At 40.9% G+C, this 18,349-nt stretch overlaps 1 protein-coding gene across 9 annotated transcripts in view; it reads right to left on the minus strand.

Annotated features, from left to right (window-relative positions):
- The window catches only part of pde10a (phosphodiesterase 10A), a 218,907-nt gene that overhangs the window by 170,241 nt on the left and 30,317 nt on the right, over positions 1-18,349 (minus strand). For 8 of the 9 annotated variants that reach the window (XM_069931573.1, XM_069931577.1, XM_069931571.1 and 5 more), the window contains one exon: positions 11,543-11,671. In XM_069931573.1, the coding sequence (XP_069787674.1) occupies positions 11,543-11,671 (129 nt within the window). Of the gene's footprint in view, positions 1-11,542; positions 11,672-16,740; positions 16,885-18,349 lie in introns of all 9 variants that reach the window. The other variant, XM_069931576.1, reaches the window with a different exon arrangement.

Below are 18,349 nucleotides of genomic sequence, written 5' to 3' on the forward strand. Positions count from 1 at the left end.
GGTATCAACAAGACAGGATGCAATACTTGATGTCCTATGAGGGAGCCAGGCAGGTTGGTTGGCAGAGGTCTGTGTAGGTGAGCATTTTGGGTCCAGTGACCATAATGTCATTAGGTTCAAGTTACTTATGGATAAGGATAGGCCTGGTCCTAGAGTTAAGGATCTAAATTGGAGAAAGGCCAATTTTGTGGAAATGAGAGAGGATCTCGGAGGAGTTGATTGGAATAAGCTGTTTTCTGGAAAAGATGCGTCAAGCAAGTGGAAGGCACTCAAAGGTGAGATTTTGAGGGTGCAGAGTTTGCATGTTCCTACCAGGCAAAATTAACAGGCATAGGGAACCTTGGCTTTCAAGGGATATTGGTGATATGATTAAGATGAGAGAGGTGTATAACCAGTATAGACAACAAGGAGCAAATGAGGTACTTGCAGAGTAATGGAATATGTAAGAGAATACTGAAGAAGGAAATCAGGAAGGCAAAAAGAGGGCATTTAGGGTGCTTTGGCTGATAATGGGAAGGTAAATCCAAAGGGTTTCTACAAGTATATTAAGAGTAAGAGGATAAAAAGGGACAATATTGGTCCCCTAGAGGATCAGAGTGGTCAATTATGTCTGGAGCCTCACAAAAAAGGTGAGATCTTAAACATTTTTTTTTTGCATTAGTATTTACTCAGAAACTGGTAGAGTGCATATAGATGAAAGGGAAACAAATAGAAGTGTCATGAAATATATGGAGATCAAGGAGGAGGAGGTGATTGCTGCCTTATAGTGAATAAATCCCCTGGGATGGATATGATATTCCCTTGGACCTTGAGGGAGACAAATGTTGAAATTTCAGGGGCCCTGACAGAGATATTCAAAATGTCCTTAACCGCGTGAGAGGTGCCAGAGGATTAGAAGTAGCACATGTTGTCACGCTGTTTAAGAAAGGCTCCAAAAGTAAACCAGGTATCTTTAGGCCAATGACCCTGACGTCAGTAGTAGGTAAATTATTGGAAGGAGTTCTGCGATAGGTATTTGGATAGCATGGGCTGATCAAAGACAGTTAGCATGGCTTTGTGTGTAGTAGGTCATGTTTAACAAATCTTGTAAAGTTTTTTGAGGAAGTTACCAAGAAAGTAAATGAAGGAAAGGGTGTGGATGTTGTCTACATGGACTTCGACCAGGTCCCACATGGGAGGTTAGTTCAGAAGGTTAAGATACTAGGTACACATAGAGGGGTTGTAAACTGGATTCAAAACTGGCTGTGTGAGAGAAAACTGAGAGTGGTAGTGGATGGTTGCTTCTCAGACTGGAGGTCTGTGATGAGTGGTGCGCCTCAGGAATCTGCGTTGGGACCAATGTTGCTTGCTGTCCATATTAATAATCTGGATGATAACATGATAAAATTGGATCAGCACGTTTGCTGATGACACAAAGATAGGAGGCATAGTGGACAGAGAGGAAGATTTTTAAAGCTTGCAGAGGGATCTGAACGAACTAGGAGAATCGCCCAGTAAATGGATGATTGAGTTTAATGCAGACAAGTGTGAGGTATTGCATTTTGGAAGAACAAATCAAGGAAGAATTATAAGGCATGGAGGAGTGCGGAGGAGCAAAGAGATCTGGGGATACAGGTACATTGTTCCCTGAAAGTGGCATCACAGGGTTATAAAAAAAGCTTTTTGCATCTTGACCTTTATAAATCAAATTATTGAGTATAAGAGTTGGGATGTTGAAGTTATGTAAGAAATTGGTGAGGCCAAATTTGGAATATTATGTGCAGTCTGGTCACCTAGCTACAGGAAGGATATCAATAAGATTGAAAGAGTGTAGAGAAGATTTACTAGGATGTTGCCAGGTCTTCAGAAGTTGAGTTACAGGGAAAGATTAAACAGGTTAGGATTTTATTCCTTGGAATGAAGACAAACAAGGGGAGATTTGATACAGGTTTATAAAATCATGAGGGGCATAGACAGAGTAAATGCGAGTAGACTCTTTCCACTGAAATTAGGAAAGATAAATACGAGAGGACATGGCTTTAGGATGAAAGGGGAAAGGTTTGGGGGAACATTAGGGAGAACTTCACTCAGTGAGTGGTGGGAGTGTGGAATGAGCTGCCATCTGATGTGGTGGGTGTGGAATCAATCTTTTTTTTAAGGATAAATTGAATAGATACATGGATGGGAGAGGTCTGGAGGGTTATTGAACATGATTGGCACAGACTAGAAAGGCTGAATGGCCTGTTTTCTGTGCTGTAGCATTCTATGGTTCTATGATGTGGAATCTCTGCAAAAGTAATATCTCAAAATTAAAAAAAAATTAAGAGTTTCAGTGGCAATGGTAAAAACATTAGAAATGAGCAATAAAGCTACAATAGTAATCAGGTATGATTCTCCACTTAAATTGAGCTACTTTCACCAGATGGATACTTTGGATGACACTAATGTTACAAGTTATTGACAATAAAGTTGGTGAGGAATTCTGAAAGTGTACACTGGAAGTTTCAAGGTTCCTTTATAGTCATGTATCAGAATCAGTATTTAATTTCATGAACACGGGTCACAAAAGTCATTGTTTTGCAGCAGTATTACAGGTGCAAATATTGCTATATATTACATTTAAAAAAAGATTCGTTTAAGAGAAAAAGTGAGATTGTGTCACTGGATCTTTGTCCATTCAGAAATCTGGTGGTGGAGGGGAAGAAGCTGTTTTTGTGCCATTGGGTGTTCATGTTCAGGCATCTGTACCTTCCTCATGATGGTAACAGAGAGAAGAGGACATGGTCTGGGTGTGAGAGTCCTTGAAGATGAAGGCTACTTTCGTGAAACACTATTTCTTGCAGATGTCCTTAAAGGAGTGAAGAATAATGCCTATGTTGGTGCTGGCCGAGTTCACAACTCTCTCTAGTCTTTTCCTGTCCTGTGCATTGGCACCTCAATACCAGGCAGTGATGCAACCAGTCAGAATGCTCTCCACGGTATACCTGTAGAAATTTGCTAGTCTTTGGTGACAATATCAAATCTCCTCCAACACCTCACAAAGTATAGCCACTGGTGAGTCTTCTTCATCAACATGAAGGGCCCAAGATAGGTCTTCAGAGATGCTGACACCCAGGAATTTTAAGTTCCTCAACCTCTCCACTGCTGACCCCTCGAAGAAGACTGGTTTGTATTTTCCTGGTCTCCCCTTCCTGAAGTCCTCAATCAGTTCCTAAATTTGGTTAACGCTGAGTGCAAGGTTGCTGTTGTGACACCACTCAATTCAACAATCTCAATCCTGTACGCTTCCTCACTGTCATCAGTTATGTCACTAGCAAATTTGTCATTGGCATTTAAATTATGCTTAGCCACACAGTCATGGGTATAGAGCTAGAAGATCAGTGGACTAAACACTCACTCATCCTTGATGTGCACCTGTTCTGATTGTCAGTGAGAAGTCGCTGTCACCGATTCACACTGATCTTCCGAGGAGGAAGGATCCATTTGCAGAGGAAGGTGCGGAGTCCCAGATTTTGAAGCTTGCTGACCAGTACTGAAGAGATGATGGTTTTGAACGCATTTACACAAATGTACAAAATGTGCATACTTTTGTTTGCCCATAATTGCACAAAGTGGTGCCACTAATCCAGCACCACTCCGAAAAAGAGACATAGAAACAAAAGCGATATCTTTAGTGATCGTGGATTCCACCATCTCCTCCGATGCCATCGCCTTCTGTGCTCCCATATCCTCTGTTGCTGCTCTAGCAGTTGAACTCCAGATACTCAAGTCAACATCTTTGGCCTTGGTTCTGAAATTCCAATATGACCAGGGAGCCCTACTTGCTGTAACTACCTTGTGAAACCTGGTCCTGATACCCTGGTTCCAATGAGCAAATCTCCAGCAGCTTGGTGTGAGACCTTGAGCCTCCAAGCCTTCCACTGCTGCAATTTTGCAGCCTCCTTGCTGGAGGATCTTTTCTCAGGCTTCCCCTTCTCAGTGGAGTGGTGTTCTCACAATCTAGTGCCTCACATTGCTCTCCTGGAAGCCCACATCCCTCGTGTCTGGGTTTCCAATCATGAATGCTTCCATCTTGGGCACGGGCTTTTGTGGTTCTCCAATTTTACGAAAAATGCACTGCTGTCTGCATTCTACACCCAGTTTTAACCCATCTGAGGCAGTCAGCATAATGAGTAGGCATAGGACCCCATGGAGGAGAGCTGAAAGATATGGGTCTGCTCCCCACTCCAGGTCTTCCATTACCACAGCTGCAGCCCTGCCGCCACTTTGAAAGACCAACTCGAGAACAGGCCAGCCCAGACAGGGTACAGTGTGATGAGAATGGATTCCGGTTAAACTCCGATAATTTGTCATCTAATTGTTTGCAAAATCTGATAGTCCAGAATGCAATCTGGGGGTCCAGAGCACAAGCAGTTGAATGACCAGGACTGGGGCTTTGGAAAATTGCCAGGATCAGAAGCAGACTAGGGAGTTGCGTGCACCCGGATCTGGGATTGATATTGGGAACACAAGGGGTCAGGAATTTGGGAGGGCTTGCAGCTGGAATGCGGAGTACTTGAACATTTCTAGTTTCACTGAAGAATTTATTGTACTACTGCCTAACATGTAAAGAGTGAAATAATGTTCAGGCATTGATAAGGTTAACATCAGTTGTCTGGAAACACTGTTGAATTGAAGGCATGATCAGAGTTTTATTGTAATTAGATATCTTGTGAGATGAGGCATGATCATTTTATGGCAGAACTTTTTATTTTGCAATTCTTTGGCTTGGCTTCACGGACGAAGATTTATGGAGGGGTAAAGTCCACGTCAGCTGCAGGCTCGTTTGTGGCTGACAAGTCTGATGCAGGACAGGCAGACACGGTTGCAGCGGTTGCAAGGGAAAATTGGTTGGTTGGGGTTGGGTGTTGGGTTTTTCCTCCTTTGTCTTTTGACAGTGAGGTGGGCTCTGCGGTCTTCTTCAAAGGAGGTTGCTGCCCGCCGAACTGTGAGGTGCCAAGATGCACAGTTTGAGGCAATATCAGCCCACTGGCAGTGGTCAATGTGGCAGGCACCAAGAGCTTTCTTTAGGCAGTCCTTGTACCTCTTCTTTGGTGCACCTCTGTCTCGGTGGCCAGTGGAGAGCTCGCCATATAACACAATCTTGGGAAGGCGATGGTCCTCCATTCTGGAGATGTGATATTAAATATATAAATGAGGGAACTTTACATCTCCAAAATGGAAGAGTGCAAACCATGAGTAAGAGGCATTGAAGTTCCATGAGTGATTTAGAGAGGTTTGGTGAGTGGAAAAAAATGATTGTAGATGCAGAATTGTAAATAAGCAAGTGTAGCGATTGCTCTGGTAGAGCTACTAAATAAATGCACATACACAAGGTTAGTCAGCCAGACTGTTTATTTGAGTTTGCCATCCTTCTTTTATATCTCTCCTGTCCCGGGTTCCACCGGGGGGGTGAAGTCACTACGTGTTTGCCGCCAATCTGTGGGGCTGGCATGTTTAAAGTAAACACAGTGGCATAGCAACTCAGCGTGCCGCTATTCAGCATGCAGTACCAAGGGTATGCATTCCGTTACCCAGATGAGTGCATAGCGGCCCAACCCATGGCTCCATGCATCCACCAGTTTGCGATACCGCACTATGTCCCACTCAACCCGCCACACGTCACTACACTATCCCCCAGAATTATTGCCCAAAACAAATGAACTGGCTGCATGTGCCTTTGTGCTGGGCTGGGGGAAAAGAAGTAGGATCAACATGTGCAGACTTGAGTCTGTCCACAGTAAACAGTTGCGAATGCCCCCCAATGTCCAAAGTAAACACAACCCCGTCCCTCTTAACCACGTGGAAAGGGCCATCATACAGACATTGCAAAGGTGCTCCTGTGGTCCTGTCTGCACACAAACACAAAGTCAGCATCGAGGAGAGATCGAGGCACATGCTGTTTAGGGGTTCCATGCCATTTGTTTGGAATAGATTTACTAACTGTGATGCCGTGTTGAAGTTGATAAAGTACGTCCAGATCAGAGAAACAGGAGTTGGACGAGAAGTGAATGTCACCTAGAACCAAGAAAACCGAACCATAAACCACCTCCGCGGATGATGTATGCAAGTCTTCCTTTGGGGTGGTGCGCACTCCCAGCAGAACCCACAATAACTCATCAATCCAATTGGGTCTGGTGAGTTGGGCTTGGAGTGTCAACTTGAGTAGTCAGTGGAAATGTTCCACAAGATCCTTGGACTGTGGGTGGTATGCTGTAGTATGATGTAGTTGTGTGCCACAAAAGTGCGCAAGGGCAGTCCATAACACGGAGGTGAATTGCGCTCCACTGTCTGAAGTGACGTGCGTGGGAACTCCGAATCTAGAGATCCATTTGGTAATGAACGCTCCGGCGCATGTCTCAGTGACACTGGATGGCAATGGGATGGCCTCTGGCCAGCGTGTGAATCGGTCTAGACCGTCAGGATGTATGTCATGACCGTCAGTATGTACCTCTGACAGAAATAGAGTCTCAAAAAGCAAGCAATGAGAGTGACCATCCACTAACACGAGTGTCTCGTTCATCAGATCGGGTGGATTTCTGTTGCCTAGCCCCTCCATATTCAAAGGCCTCCTGCCACGCTTGTGCCTGGTCAATTCCAGTGTGTCCAGGAGGAACTGGCGGAACCTGGTGATTGGTTGTCTGCCGGGGGGGGGGGGGTGGGGGGGTGGGGGGGTGTGCAATAAATTCACTAACTTTAGCTGCTGTAGCAGCATCTAACACCCCAATGACATGCCAAAATTTTGTGTCCTCAGCATTATGCCATGAAGCCATACCCGAGGTTGGTAGGTCCAAAAAGGAGACAAGTGATCTCCCAATATGTTAACTGGTGCTGCTGTAGTTGTGTCCATGATAACTGTAGATTCAAGCTTCGGCTGAATCTTGCAGTCTGGGTCACCAATTGTAGCAAATACTTTCAGTAGAGCTACTAAATAAATACACAAGGTTAATCAACCAAAGACTGCTTATTTGAGTTTGCCATCCTTTCTTTATCTCTCCTATCCCGGTTCCATGGGACCGGAGGGGGGTTAAGTCACTGTGTGTTTGCCACCAATCTGTGGGGCTGGCATGTTTAAAGTAAACACAGTGGGAGTCCAGTGCCCTCTAGAAAGAGACATAGCAACCCAGCGTGCTGGTATGTGGTCCAGTGCCCAGGAGAGTGCCTGCGGCTCCACACGTCCGCAGGTGAGCCGCACTGGTGACGGTTCACAATATCGCCCTGTGCGTCCACTCAGCCTGCTACATGGCCACTACACAAGGATATTAACTTGGGTTGTTAAATGACATTATCTAAAATGTAACAGGTTTATAATGAGGCAGTCATGGATATCCTTTTATTCCAGTGGATGAAAGGATGCAAGTACAACAGGCAATTAATGCAGCAAACACTATGTTGGCCATTACAATGAGAAGATTGAAGAGCATGACGTGACATTGCAATTGTACAGGGTTTCAGTGAGATGACATCTTCAGTACTGTGTGTGCAATAAATCTCCTTGTTCTTTATTTGGAAGGATTGGAGCAAAAGTACACCAGACCTGTCTCTGAAGTGGCAATTTTTGTGGATGAAGAGAGTTTGGGATAATTGGGCTTGTATTTAATGGAGAATCAAACAGGACCACTAAAATTCATTAAATTGAACAGACGAGATGCAGGAAGAACATTTCTGATGATGGAGAAGTCCAGAAGCAGGTTTCACAGCCATGGGATGTGGCGCAAGCCATTTAAGACTAAGATGGGAACAGATTCTTCATTAAAAATGTGTAATTCTCTACAACAACAGGCAGTTAAGGCCAAATCATTAATTGTATTCAAGAAGTTAGATACAAGCAAAAGAGATCAAGGACTCTAGAGATAAAACTCTATTGAATATGTGTGACCAGCCATGATAGGGGTGGCGTGGTTAGCACAAGGCTGTAACAGTGCCAGTGATCAGTATTCAAATCCCGCGCTCTGTTAGGAGCTTGTATATGTTCTCGCCTTGTCTGCATGAGTTTTCCCTGGGGGCTCCATTTTTTCCCCCCATCATTCAAGATGTACTGGGGGTTGTAGGTTAATTTCCGATACCTTTAAGAGTGCATGTGGGTGTGTGTGTGTGCGTGTATGGAGACCTATAAGAGAAAGGGAATGTTCAAGATTCATTTAGATTTTAATATCAACACTTTGTAAATATGGGCACCATAACTTCCAAGCTACATGATATTTGTCTTTTAAATTATAAGCAATTTTCTCAAGTGGAAAACAACTCTGAACAGTAACTATTTCTTAATCCAAGCCATTAAATTACTCCCAATACTTCACACAATACATTTGTTTTATAATCTCACATCACAGCAGCTGGGTTATCCTTAATAAGTCTGCCAGTTACAACCTCAAGCTATTAACAAATTCATCAAACACAACTCTCTTTCCTAAATGATCACCTTTTTTTTCCCGAAGTGCTCTTTTACTACTTCTTCAATAACACATTGCAACAGTTTCCCTATTATTGATGTCAGACAAATTGGTCTGTAGCTCCTTGCTCCTCTTGTCCTCCTTTCTAAATAATGGAGATATCAGCTGCCTTCCAATATAGGGAATATGACATTTTCTCAGCTCCTAACTTCAAAACTTTGGATGAATTCATCAGGTTGGAAACATTGCCTTTTAATCTCATTAACTTCTCCAATACTATAATACAATAGAATAATGTAATAAAACTGATGTTTTTTTTTAAATTTAGACATACAGCATGGTAACAGGCCATTTCAGCCCATGAGTCCATGCCGCCCAATTAATCTATAGCCCTGGTACTTTTCAAATGGTGGGAGGAAATTGAAGCCCCCGGGGAAAACCCTCGATGATATGAGGAGAACATACAAACTCATTACAGACAGCATGGGATTCGAACCCCCAGTCCCAATCACTGGTGCTGTAAAGGTGTTGCACTAAATGTTAAATTTGTAATTTCAACATCCTCACATTTTGATATAAATTCAAAACAAAACAGTATGCATTTTCTTGCTGACAATGCAAATCTTCAACAGCAATGCCAATAAAGAACAGATTAAGAAGGCATGAAATATATATTGTCAACTCAAGGGGCATTTGAAGGTAAATACTCCTTTATAATATTTATATATTATCCCAAACCAAACTGTATGTGGAAAATAACCTCTTAAAATAGAAGTTTATGAGAGGATCCATGGGCATCCACATTGAAGGAATTGAGAAGTGGAATAAAATAATTCACAGTAATTTTCCATAGCATTTCTAGGATTGTCCTCTGTAACACCAAACTATCCAAACAGAATTTCATTACTGCCACGTAAAAATAAAAGGCTATTTCAGGCCCATTCGAAGGAATTCTGAACTACAGAAATGCTCCTTCCTCACTAAAATTGCTTGGGACTTCAAGGATTTTGACAATTCAAAATAAAAATCTTTCTTCAAAGAGCACAACATTTCACTTGCATACAAAAATTGATACAAGTCAGAATCTGCCCAGAAATCAGATTCCAGAAAATTCTTAAATTTTGAAAATATACAAAATAACAAAAGAAAGCAGAACATTACCTTTCAGAAAAGAAGTCCTGAAAAATTCAATACACACGACAACCAAAACAATCTGATTTTTCACAAACTTGTACTATGCTTTCAAAATGATCACAAAAATTCCCAGAAATTTCTGGTAGTTACTTTGTTGCTGCTTGTCATCTCAAGACATAAAGAGCAAAAAGGTGACTTCAATAAGAAAAATGCAGCAGCAGGAAAAAGCAACAGGCACAATGGAGACACAGGCAAAAAGTAAACAGCAGCTCTAGAAAAGGGAGGTCCGATAAGTTCCAAGTGGGCTTGAGCAATAGGACCTGAGTATGTCCACAGCTCTCTAATAGTGGCGGCAGTGGTGAAGATGTTCTGGTGCTCACAATAGGAGGGTCATGAATGCACTGATGGTTTACGTTGGAGCAAAGGTGACTGAAGAAAGTGTACAATATTTCTCTCACAACATTTGAAAAGTGTCTGAATCAGCACTTGAATCACCGAGACATGGAAGACTATGGACTAAATACTGGTAAATGGAATTGGAATAGGTGGTCAGAATGGGCATGCTGGAAGGACTGTTTCTTTTCTGTACAACACTGACTCTAGAAACATGGTTGAATTTAAAAACATTGATAAATTACATGAAAAAATGGTTACATTCTATTAATTGTCCTAATTGGCATACTGGCACTACATTGTAAATTGTGTAAACATAAAGGTATATGGAGAAAATTATATTAAAAAATGAAGTCTTCATGATGCAATAAAAATAAGAAATATATAATTTTAAAATAGCAAACATTTAAATGGCTATTACAACAATTAGGATGTAGCTATAATTTATTAAATTTTTTCCACATTGAAAATGTTCTATATGGCCTTCAGCTATAAATTAAAATCTCAGTCACAAGCTTTGACTGAATAAAAATCCAAAAAAAATGTTTCACTGAAATAACACAGCATGTCAGAAAGTGCATAGTAAAAAGGTTAATATTTCAAGAGCAAGTGGATTTGAGTTTCACATGCAAAGGATGCAAGTTTATATTTCCAAATGACCTGTTGCAATTAAAACATGTTATAGCTAGTCTACATGCATCCGTCCTGCTCTCTTCACACAAGACATATTGTTCACAATGGCATTAATGTACCCTACTCTCCCATTCCCCATTTTACTCCTCATGCCTCCTCTGCTACATGGCCTAAAATTTAGGTCAAACCATTATGTTGGATCATCTTGTATCTCCATAAACACTGTATTGTCAGTGTTGAATAAGAGCAAGAGTTCCAGAGAACGCAAGTGCAAGCTGTGGACCTAAATGACCATGTTATCTGCTATGAGTTATTTCATTGACCTGGCTTACCTCTATTTGATATGAATTTAAAAGTGTATGGCTCCATTCAAATTGAAGTCTGGAAAATGATAAGCATCTGCAGACATTTGTGTCTCAAACGCTGGCCACATAGAGCTTTGCTTTGGAAATTGACAAGGCAATTTCTTAAGTGGCTCTCCCACCACGAAGCAACTACTTTGGTACTCACCATTACTGTTGAGAGAAAAACATTCCACAGGAACACATCTCCATTTCTAGCACATGATTCAATGGGAAATATGGTTTCATGTTATGGAAAACCATGATCCAGTTTTCTATGAACTCAATCCCTCACTGACAAAGGAGTGACTTGCGTAGACAATTTGAACTGAAAGGTTGAGGGCATTTGTGATCGACCATGGCATCACATAATTCTGAACTACAGCAGCTATTGAACATCCAAGTTTTTGCCTTTCTTGCACTTTTTCCCAGTCTCGCCCTCCTATTCACCTTACCCCACAAACTTTCATCAGGTTACTTAGACTAACTGGCAAATTTAAGCACATTTAGTGGTAGGTAATTATTCAGACTGTTTAAGGTTCATGTACATATTAACATATTCTATGATAATAACATTCAAGTAATACCAAAAATATAGCTGCTGGATAACCAGTGGAGTGATAAACTTACCTTCTTGCCGACTGTGTTTTCTCATTAGCCATTTTTCAACTGTTTCAACATCAACACTGTCAGCCACAAATTCTTCCAGTACATGTGTATGAAGGGACAGATAAGTCTTTACTTTTTCATCTGTCAGACCTGGATAGATAGAAGACAAAGAGATCACAGCTTGAAATGTGATATCTCGGCAAAAGGATGTTTTAAAAATAAGCTTGTTCATAATCTTGCACCCAAAAACTTTGCAAATATTTTTTTTAGTCTGTTAGTATGAGGAATAGAACTGTAGACCAAGGACTGCATTTATCTTTAACTTCTTGCTCTCTTTCCTGCAGCAAAGTGCAGCATTGGCCAGCTCCAGTGAAAATGGCTTGTCAGAAAAGACATATGACACCCTCTTTTTGTTCAAGGAAGATAATACAGATCAGAAATGCCATATATTTATCTATCTATATCTAACCTATTGACTCTGTAATAGGAACATGTGCATTGGACTGAAGTAAAGGTTGGTGTTTGGTCTTTACTGTGTAACCAATTTAACAGAATAAGGATTGGATTTCTTGAACTGAAATCACACAGTCCCATTCAAGAGGATGGGTCTAACATGGAGCATATCCAAGAGAACGCTACTCCATCAACTGGTGTCCATTTCTCGGTGATGAAATTCATATCGCCTTTAATGTGTCAGCACAGTCTTAGATCAAGAGGGGAAAGAGGCATTGGACACTGACCAACAAAAATACATAATCTACCAAGCAGCATTGAAACCTACTCTCCTACATGCTTCCAATTATTTCTGGACAACCTGCAGCAGTCATCTCAATGACATCTTCACAGAATCATTCAAGGTCCTTGAAAGAATGTGTGAACTAACATATGTGCTCTCCTAGGCCAATTTCCTATTACTGAGGTGCTAATTATACTCAGGCAGCTCTGCTGGGCAGGTAATGCCAATCATATGTTTATGATCAGACTCCTATTCTGTCATGGGAAGAGGTTATGCAAATTCTGAAAAAGATTCAATATTGTACTCAAGGTCACCTTGAAAAAAATGCAACATCCCTGCTGATATTTGGGAATTCCTGGCTGACGACCATTCAATGTGATGAAAGAGCATTCAGGAAGAGAACATTGAATTTGTGTATCAGGATCACAGAAAAGCCTTGTGCAGATGACAGAAAGAGCACACTATCTCACAAACCACCTATCCAGCTGCCTTGTTTGGTACCTCACCTATCTGTGGAAGAGTCTGCCATTTCCACGTTGGTCTCCTCACTTACCTCAGAATCAAGAACATTGAAGTGAGGGCATTCATCCTCAATCAAGGGAAAGCATAAAAGGGAACGGGTATTCTGGTGCTAGCACCCGATTAATGCCTCAACTTTCAAAAAAATCAAGAACAACTTGAATAAAGCATTATTCATCATTTCTGCCATTCTTATCTTTACTGTCAAACCAGGATAACAGACCCATTCTAATTAGTACACAGCAGATGTCAGGAGCACCACCAAGCCCAACCAAGAAATGAAGTACTAAACGAGCAAAGCTGTGGCATAGTCTCCATGAATGCTAAATGGAAAAAAAAGCAATGTGCAATATTCAGCCACGTGACCCCAATCAACAAATCCAATGTGGTGATTGTTGACAATCATACAAATAGCTGGAGAAGGAAACTGCGAGGATACCATTCAGTAATGGCCGAACTTGAATTTTAAACCAAAGAGAATGATGATTCTCACTGATTCCTCCAAGCAGAAGATATAGAAGCCTGAAGACCAGTTCCTCCAGTCCAGTGGTTCTCAACCTTTTTCTTTCCACTCACATATCACTTTAAGTAATCCCTATGCCATAGGTGCTCTGTGATTAGTAAGGGGTTGCTTAAGGTGGTATATGGGTGGGAAGGGAAGGTAGAGAATCACTGCTCTAGGCCTAATTGTTACTGAAATATTTTGTTTGAGAAAAATTGTCATTGGAGTTATGAAACCATGCACATAAAGAGTCAATTAGGTATGATTAAAATAGTGGTTTTCAAACTTTTTATTTCCACTCACATACCACCTTAAGCAATCCCTTACTAATCACTGAGCACCAATGGCATTGGGAATACTTAAAATTGTCTGTGAACGGAAAGAAAAAGGTTGAGAGCCACTGCTCTAGTCTCAAATAGTTTCCTTCCAACAGCTATCAGGTTCTTGAGCCTTGCCCTATTACACTAAACTGCATGATCTCAAGATTCCAGGACATCTGAAATGGCCTCATTTTTCAGAGAACTCAGCTTCCCCTCCACTGTGTTTGATAAAACTGTGGCAGATGATGTTTATGCTCATACACCATCACGTTCACGTGTTAGGAATAATGAGATCACACCTGAAGTTGTCAGCTAGAGAAGAGTAGAAGCATTTATTGACATGTTGTCAAGCTTAATATAGACACGCAATATGTGACCTGGCGTCATGACATCTGAAGTGCAAACGACCTCATGATGTAGCTACGTTGAGTCGGCCAAGGCTTCTCAGCAGACCTGCGGGTTCTGCTGAATTATTATGCCTCGTGGTTGTAATGGCTAATTGCCAGTAGATAGGAGGCTATTCTGTCTAGCCATCACAAGATGGGAGCTGTTAGCACTGGTTCTGCCCACTCCTTTCAACCATCACCAGAATTTCCTCCATTTCTGGGAGTTTCACTCACAACCCCCCCCCCCTTACTTCAAACAAAACAGGCTTAGGGTTGCTCTTGTCTTCATCTTTCATCCCACCAGCCTCTACATTCAGCTGCAACTTGATCCTACCCCCAGCTACATATATTCCTTTCTATCCTGTTCTGCCTTCGACACCCAACTCTGTGACCCAGGTACTTCACCTGCAGGAGATGCTATACACTTCCAGGTGAGGCAAACCTCATCTACTGTATTCAAGTGGCCTGCTCCTCGAAAGCCTTCAAGTATATGGGTAGAGATTACATAAAGCCCTGGTGAGATCGCATCGGAATATTGAGTATAGGTCTCATCGCCTTAATCCAAGGAGGGGCTGTGCTGAATCAGTCACCAAATATGTTCACAACAAATTAATCAATTCTTTTTTTAATGAACAGAATTGGGGATACTAAATTGGTACAGGAAAATGCTGAGGTCCAAATAAAAATTAGACATAATCTGATTGAAGGCCAAAGTTGCCACAAGGAGATGAAAGGCTGACATTGTAGCCATCTGCTACGAAGAAACACATACACTCGCAGTGTGGGAGGTTAAGCTCTGACTTTACTGAGGCTGGAAATGCTCCTTTTATACAGTTGGATTTCCTGCCATTTGGTTGATTGGCTGACATCAGCTACATGAATAACAAAAACTTATGGCTGCTGGTCTTGTACTGTCCCAACTTCCAACCGCGCCAGATCGCTATGCTAGGGGCCGTGTTAGTGAGTTATGCCGCTGTTTATTACTGCGCGTTGTGCTGTTGTGGGCCGCCACAACATCTCTTTTTATTGGTGTTCTTAAACTGACGTTTGTTGCTTCCAAATAGATGATCGATATATATGCGATTGTGTCAAAGCCAAGAAAAGCAGCATTAATGCAAGAGAAACAGATGTAAATCAGTTTGATTTCTCAGCCTGAAGACACAATTGTTGTAAAATGTGGTAACCTATAAGCAAGCAGTTCCACAAGGCAGAGCAATATGCAACACTTACAACAAAAGTATCAGATGGTTTGCCAAGCAATACCTGACCAACTCATTCTTCAAATAACTTAAACCACCATTCTCTGTCAGAGGACTTCAACTGGGTAATTTTGAGACTCTAGATGAACCTGAGGGACCACCTTATCAATACCTCACATAGAGACATTGGTCAATATCCCAAATCTTGAACTCTCTAACAGGTCATGCACGTGGAAATCGCCCTTATTTCTACATGATTTTACAATAAAGTGACTGAAACAAGACCAAGAAAATCAAAATATTTTTAATTTACATGGGAGAGGAGCATGTTGTTATGGATTTTATGAAAAATGCATGGCTTGAGATAGTTCCGAGCATGTGCAGTACCCTGGATATGGCAACAAAGCTGTCATTATTTGTCATACTCAACAGTGAATCTACTTAATTAATCACAAATGCAAGATAAAGACTGCAATTAGTTTATAACACAGGTAACTGGAAAGCACTCAATTGCTCACCAGTTGTACTGAACTACCAGTGAAACTTTAATTAAGCAAAGGTAATCTGGGGTCACAGCAAAAAAAAATAAATATCCATAATCAACAGCTACACTGGGTACGGTCATGATAATTTCCACATTCATTAGCAACTTTGTTGGAGAAAAATGCACAATAAATCGTTAAGTAGGTTCCAGGATATTGCAATGATACAGGCTACAGAGTGAAAGAATTGTCTAGATGCATTTGATGCATTCAACATAAGCCAATTTAAATTAATTTTATGCACCGTCAATGACTATGTAACACAATTTTAAAAATATATTTATATATTTCAACAAAAGAGTTTTTAAATGACAGTACCAGAGCATGAAACAGTATTTAATACTTGGCAACTGATTCAGCTTCAAGTTAAAATGGATAATATCCTTCACATTAAGATGTTCTGGTCACTAAAATAACTAAAACTTGTAGAGAACATTTCTGTTCATATTTCAATCTGTTTCAGGGCGGTCATATCTGTCGGCGGTGTCTGTACTGGTGAACCCATGGGCAGGCAGGGTTCTTGGCCGTTTCTTACCTGCCCTATCGTACTTCTGTGGTCTTCCCCACATTCCACCATGATTCCAGTACAGCGGTCCCTCACCATCTCTGTCCTCGAATGCACGTGTGTGCTGGTCATCCCCAGATTCCATTCCTCAGGAAGTCTCCAAGTGGTCAGGAATGTGCAATGGAGCAGAAGCAGCTTCCATCCTAGTAGCTATATTAGTTTATTAAATTGTACTGACAATAACCACACCAGCAGTGCGAGTATAAGACAGCTTTAATAAACTAATATGCACACTAAGAGGTCTTGTCTCTCTGCAAGACGAACCTGGAAGGCTAGACTGTAGCTCTGGACTGCTTTACATACAAGGTCACTGGGATGACCCCTGGTGACCTAGTGGTGTAATTACATATCACCACCAAGTGAAAAACAGTGTCTCCTTCCACCCCAAGATTGATCAAACATTTACAAAACCAAATTACATCATTTTAGTTCTTCCAAAAAGCAATTCACCTTCACTCCTTTCTCAATATCCCTTCATTTTTTTCTCTTTCTTCAAGTATTTATTAGATGGTTCCTTTTTGAAAAGTTGATAATGAATCTGTTATCATGTTTGGATTTCTCATATAACTGTACAGATGATCATGTCACAAACCTCTGTGAGCAAAAATTAAAAAAAACCATGCAAGCAACAAAATTATGAAAGGCACAAACTATAGATAGAAATTACACTTGTCAGAATAAATCTAATTCCAATTCCTTTCTAATCATGAGAAGCGACAATTTTTAAAAAAATTCCCATTTTCATCTTTATAAGCAAAGAATAATTCTGAAAACAAATCCAATTTGTAGCTGGATGGGCATCAGGACTGGGACTGACATATCATATTCTCCCTAACCTACACTACCTTTGGACATCGTATATAAAACAACTTCACGATGTCCCAAAAAGAGATTCCTGACCCATAATGCAAACCAACAAGACAATGGTTACGTGAGCCATAGGAGCAGAAAGGTAATAAATTTGAGCCCCAAGATGCTGCTTCCATTTGTGATTTGGAATGCTAGTAAAAGTATTTGCCTTGAGATAAACATTGGTAACATAAACAGATTTCAAACCCTACAGGAAATCGACCCTGTTCAAACAGCAAATGTGAATTCATACTTGGTTGCTTGATTGGAAATTGGATGCTCAGATTATGCTGGAAACACAAGTGTATAAATGATGGAAATTATTTACATGCAATTAGAACATTCATGGATTTAAGAAGCCCTAAATTCTAAAACCTCAAGTATTTGCTGTATGATTTATTTGATCTGCTGTTTGGCTCTCAAAGGACCAACATTTTTTCTTTAAAATTTCATCAATTACAGAACACTTCTTATTAAAAGTTATGAATAAAATTGATTTAATTCAGATAGAATTGCCACAGCATTCATATCGGAGTGGAATTTCTCCCAATTGGAGATTGGTCTAGGTATTACATCCATTGTGCAAGGTACTTTTACATTTTTCTGATGTCATGCTCAGAATAAATGAAGTTACTGATCCAGGGTATGTGCACTTCCCTTTTACCTATTTAATCTGAATCTTTTGCGCCCAATCTACAACCGTCAGTGAACAACTCAGATAAATATGTTGCATTTACTGCATCTCAAAGAATAGCTGCTGACACCAGCTTCCAAGTATTTTAGCTTCAGAGATACACAATGCAAACATATGTCACGGTGACAATCCATTAATGCAGGCATTAGTATGGCAATAACAGGGTCAATGTGCACTGGGCAGGAGGCAAAGTCATGCCCTCCTGCAAAGAGACTATTCCCACAGAGTTACTACATTCAAAGTTACAATCCTTTGTGATGGTAAGTGCATTTGTCAGCTCAGGTTTTCTCAAAGCTGTCACAAAGCACAAGAAATAGACCCTTCAGCCTACTTATTTATGCAAAACCTGATGTCCAAAGCAAACTAAAACTCCACTTCTTGCACCTGATAGATATCCCTTCATACTTGTCATCTGCTTGAGTCTATCTAGAAGCTTCTTAAATGTTAATACTTTTAATGCTTCCGCAACCACTTCTGGCAGCCTGTTCCAGGTATCTACCACTTCTGTTTAAAATA

Source organism: Narcine bancroftii, chromosome 4 (assembly GCF_036971445.1).
Source record: "Narcine bancroftii isolate sNarBan1 chromosome 4, sNarBan1.hap1, whole genome shotgun sequence".
NCBI lineage: Eukaryota > Metazoa > Chordata > Chondrichthyes > Torpediniformes > Narcinidae > Narcine > Narcine bancroftii.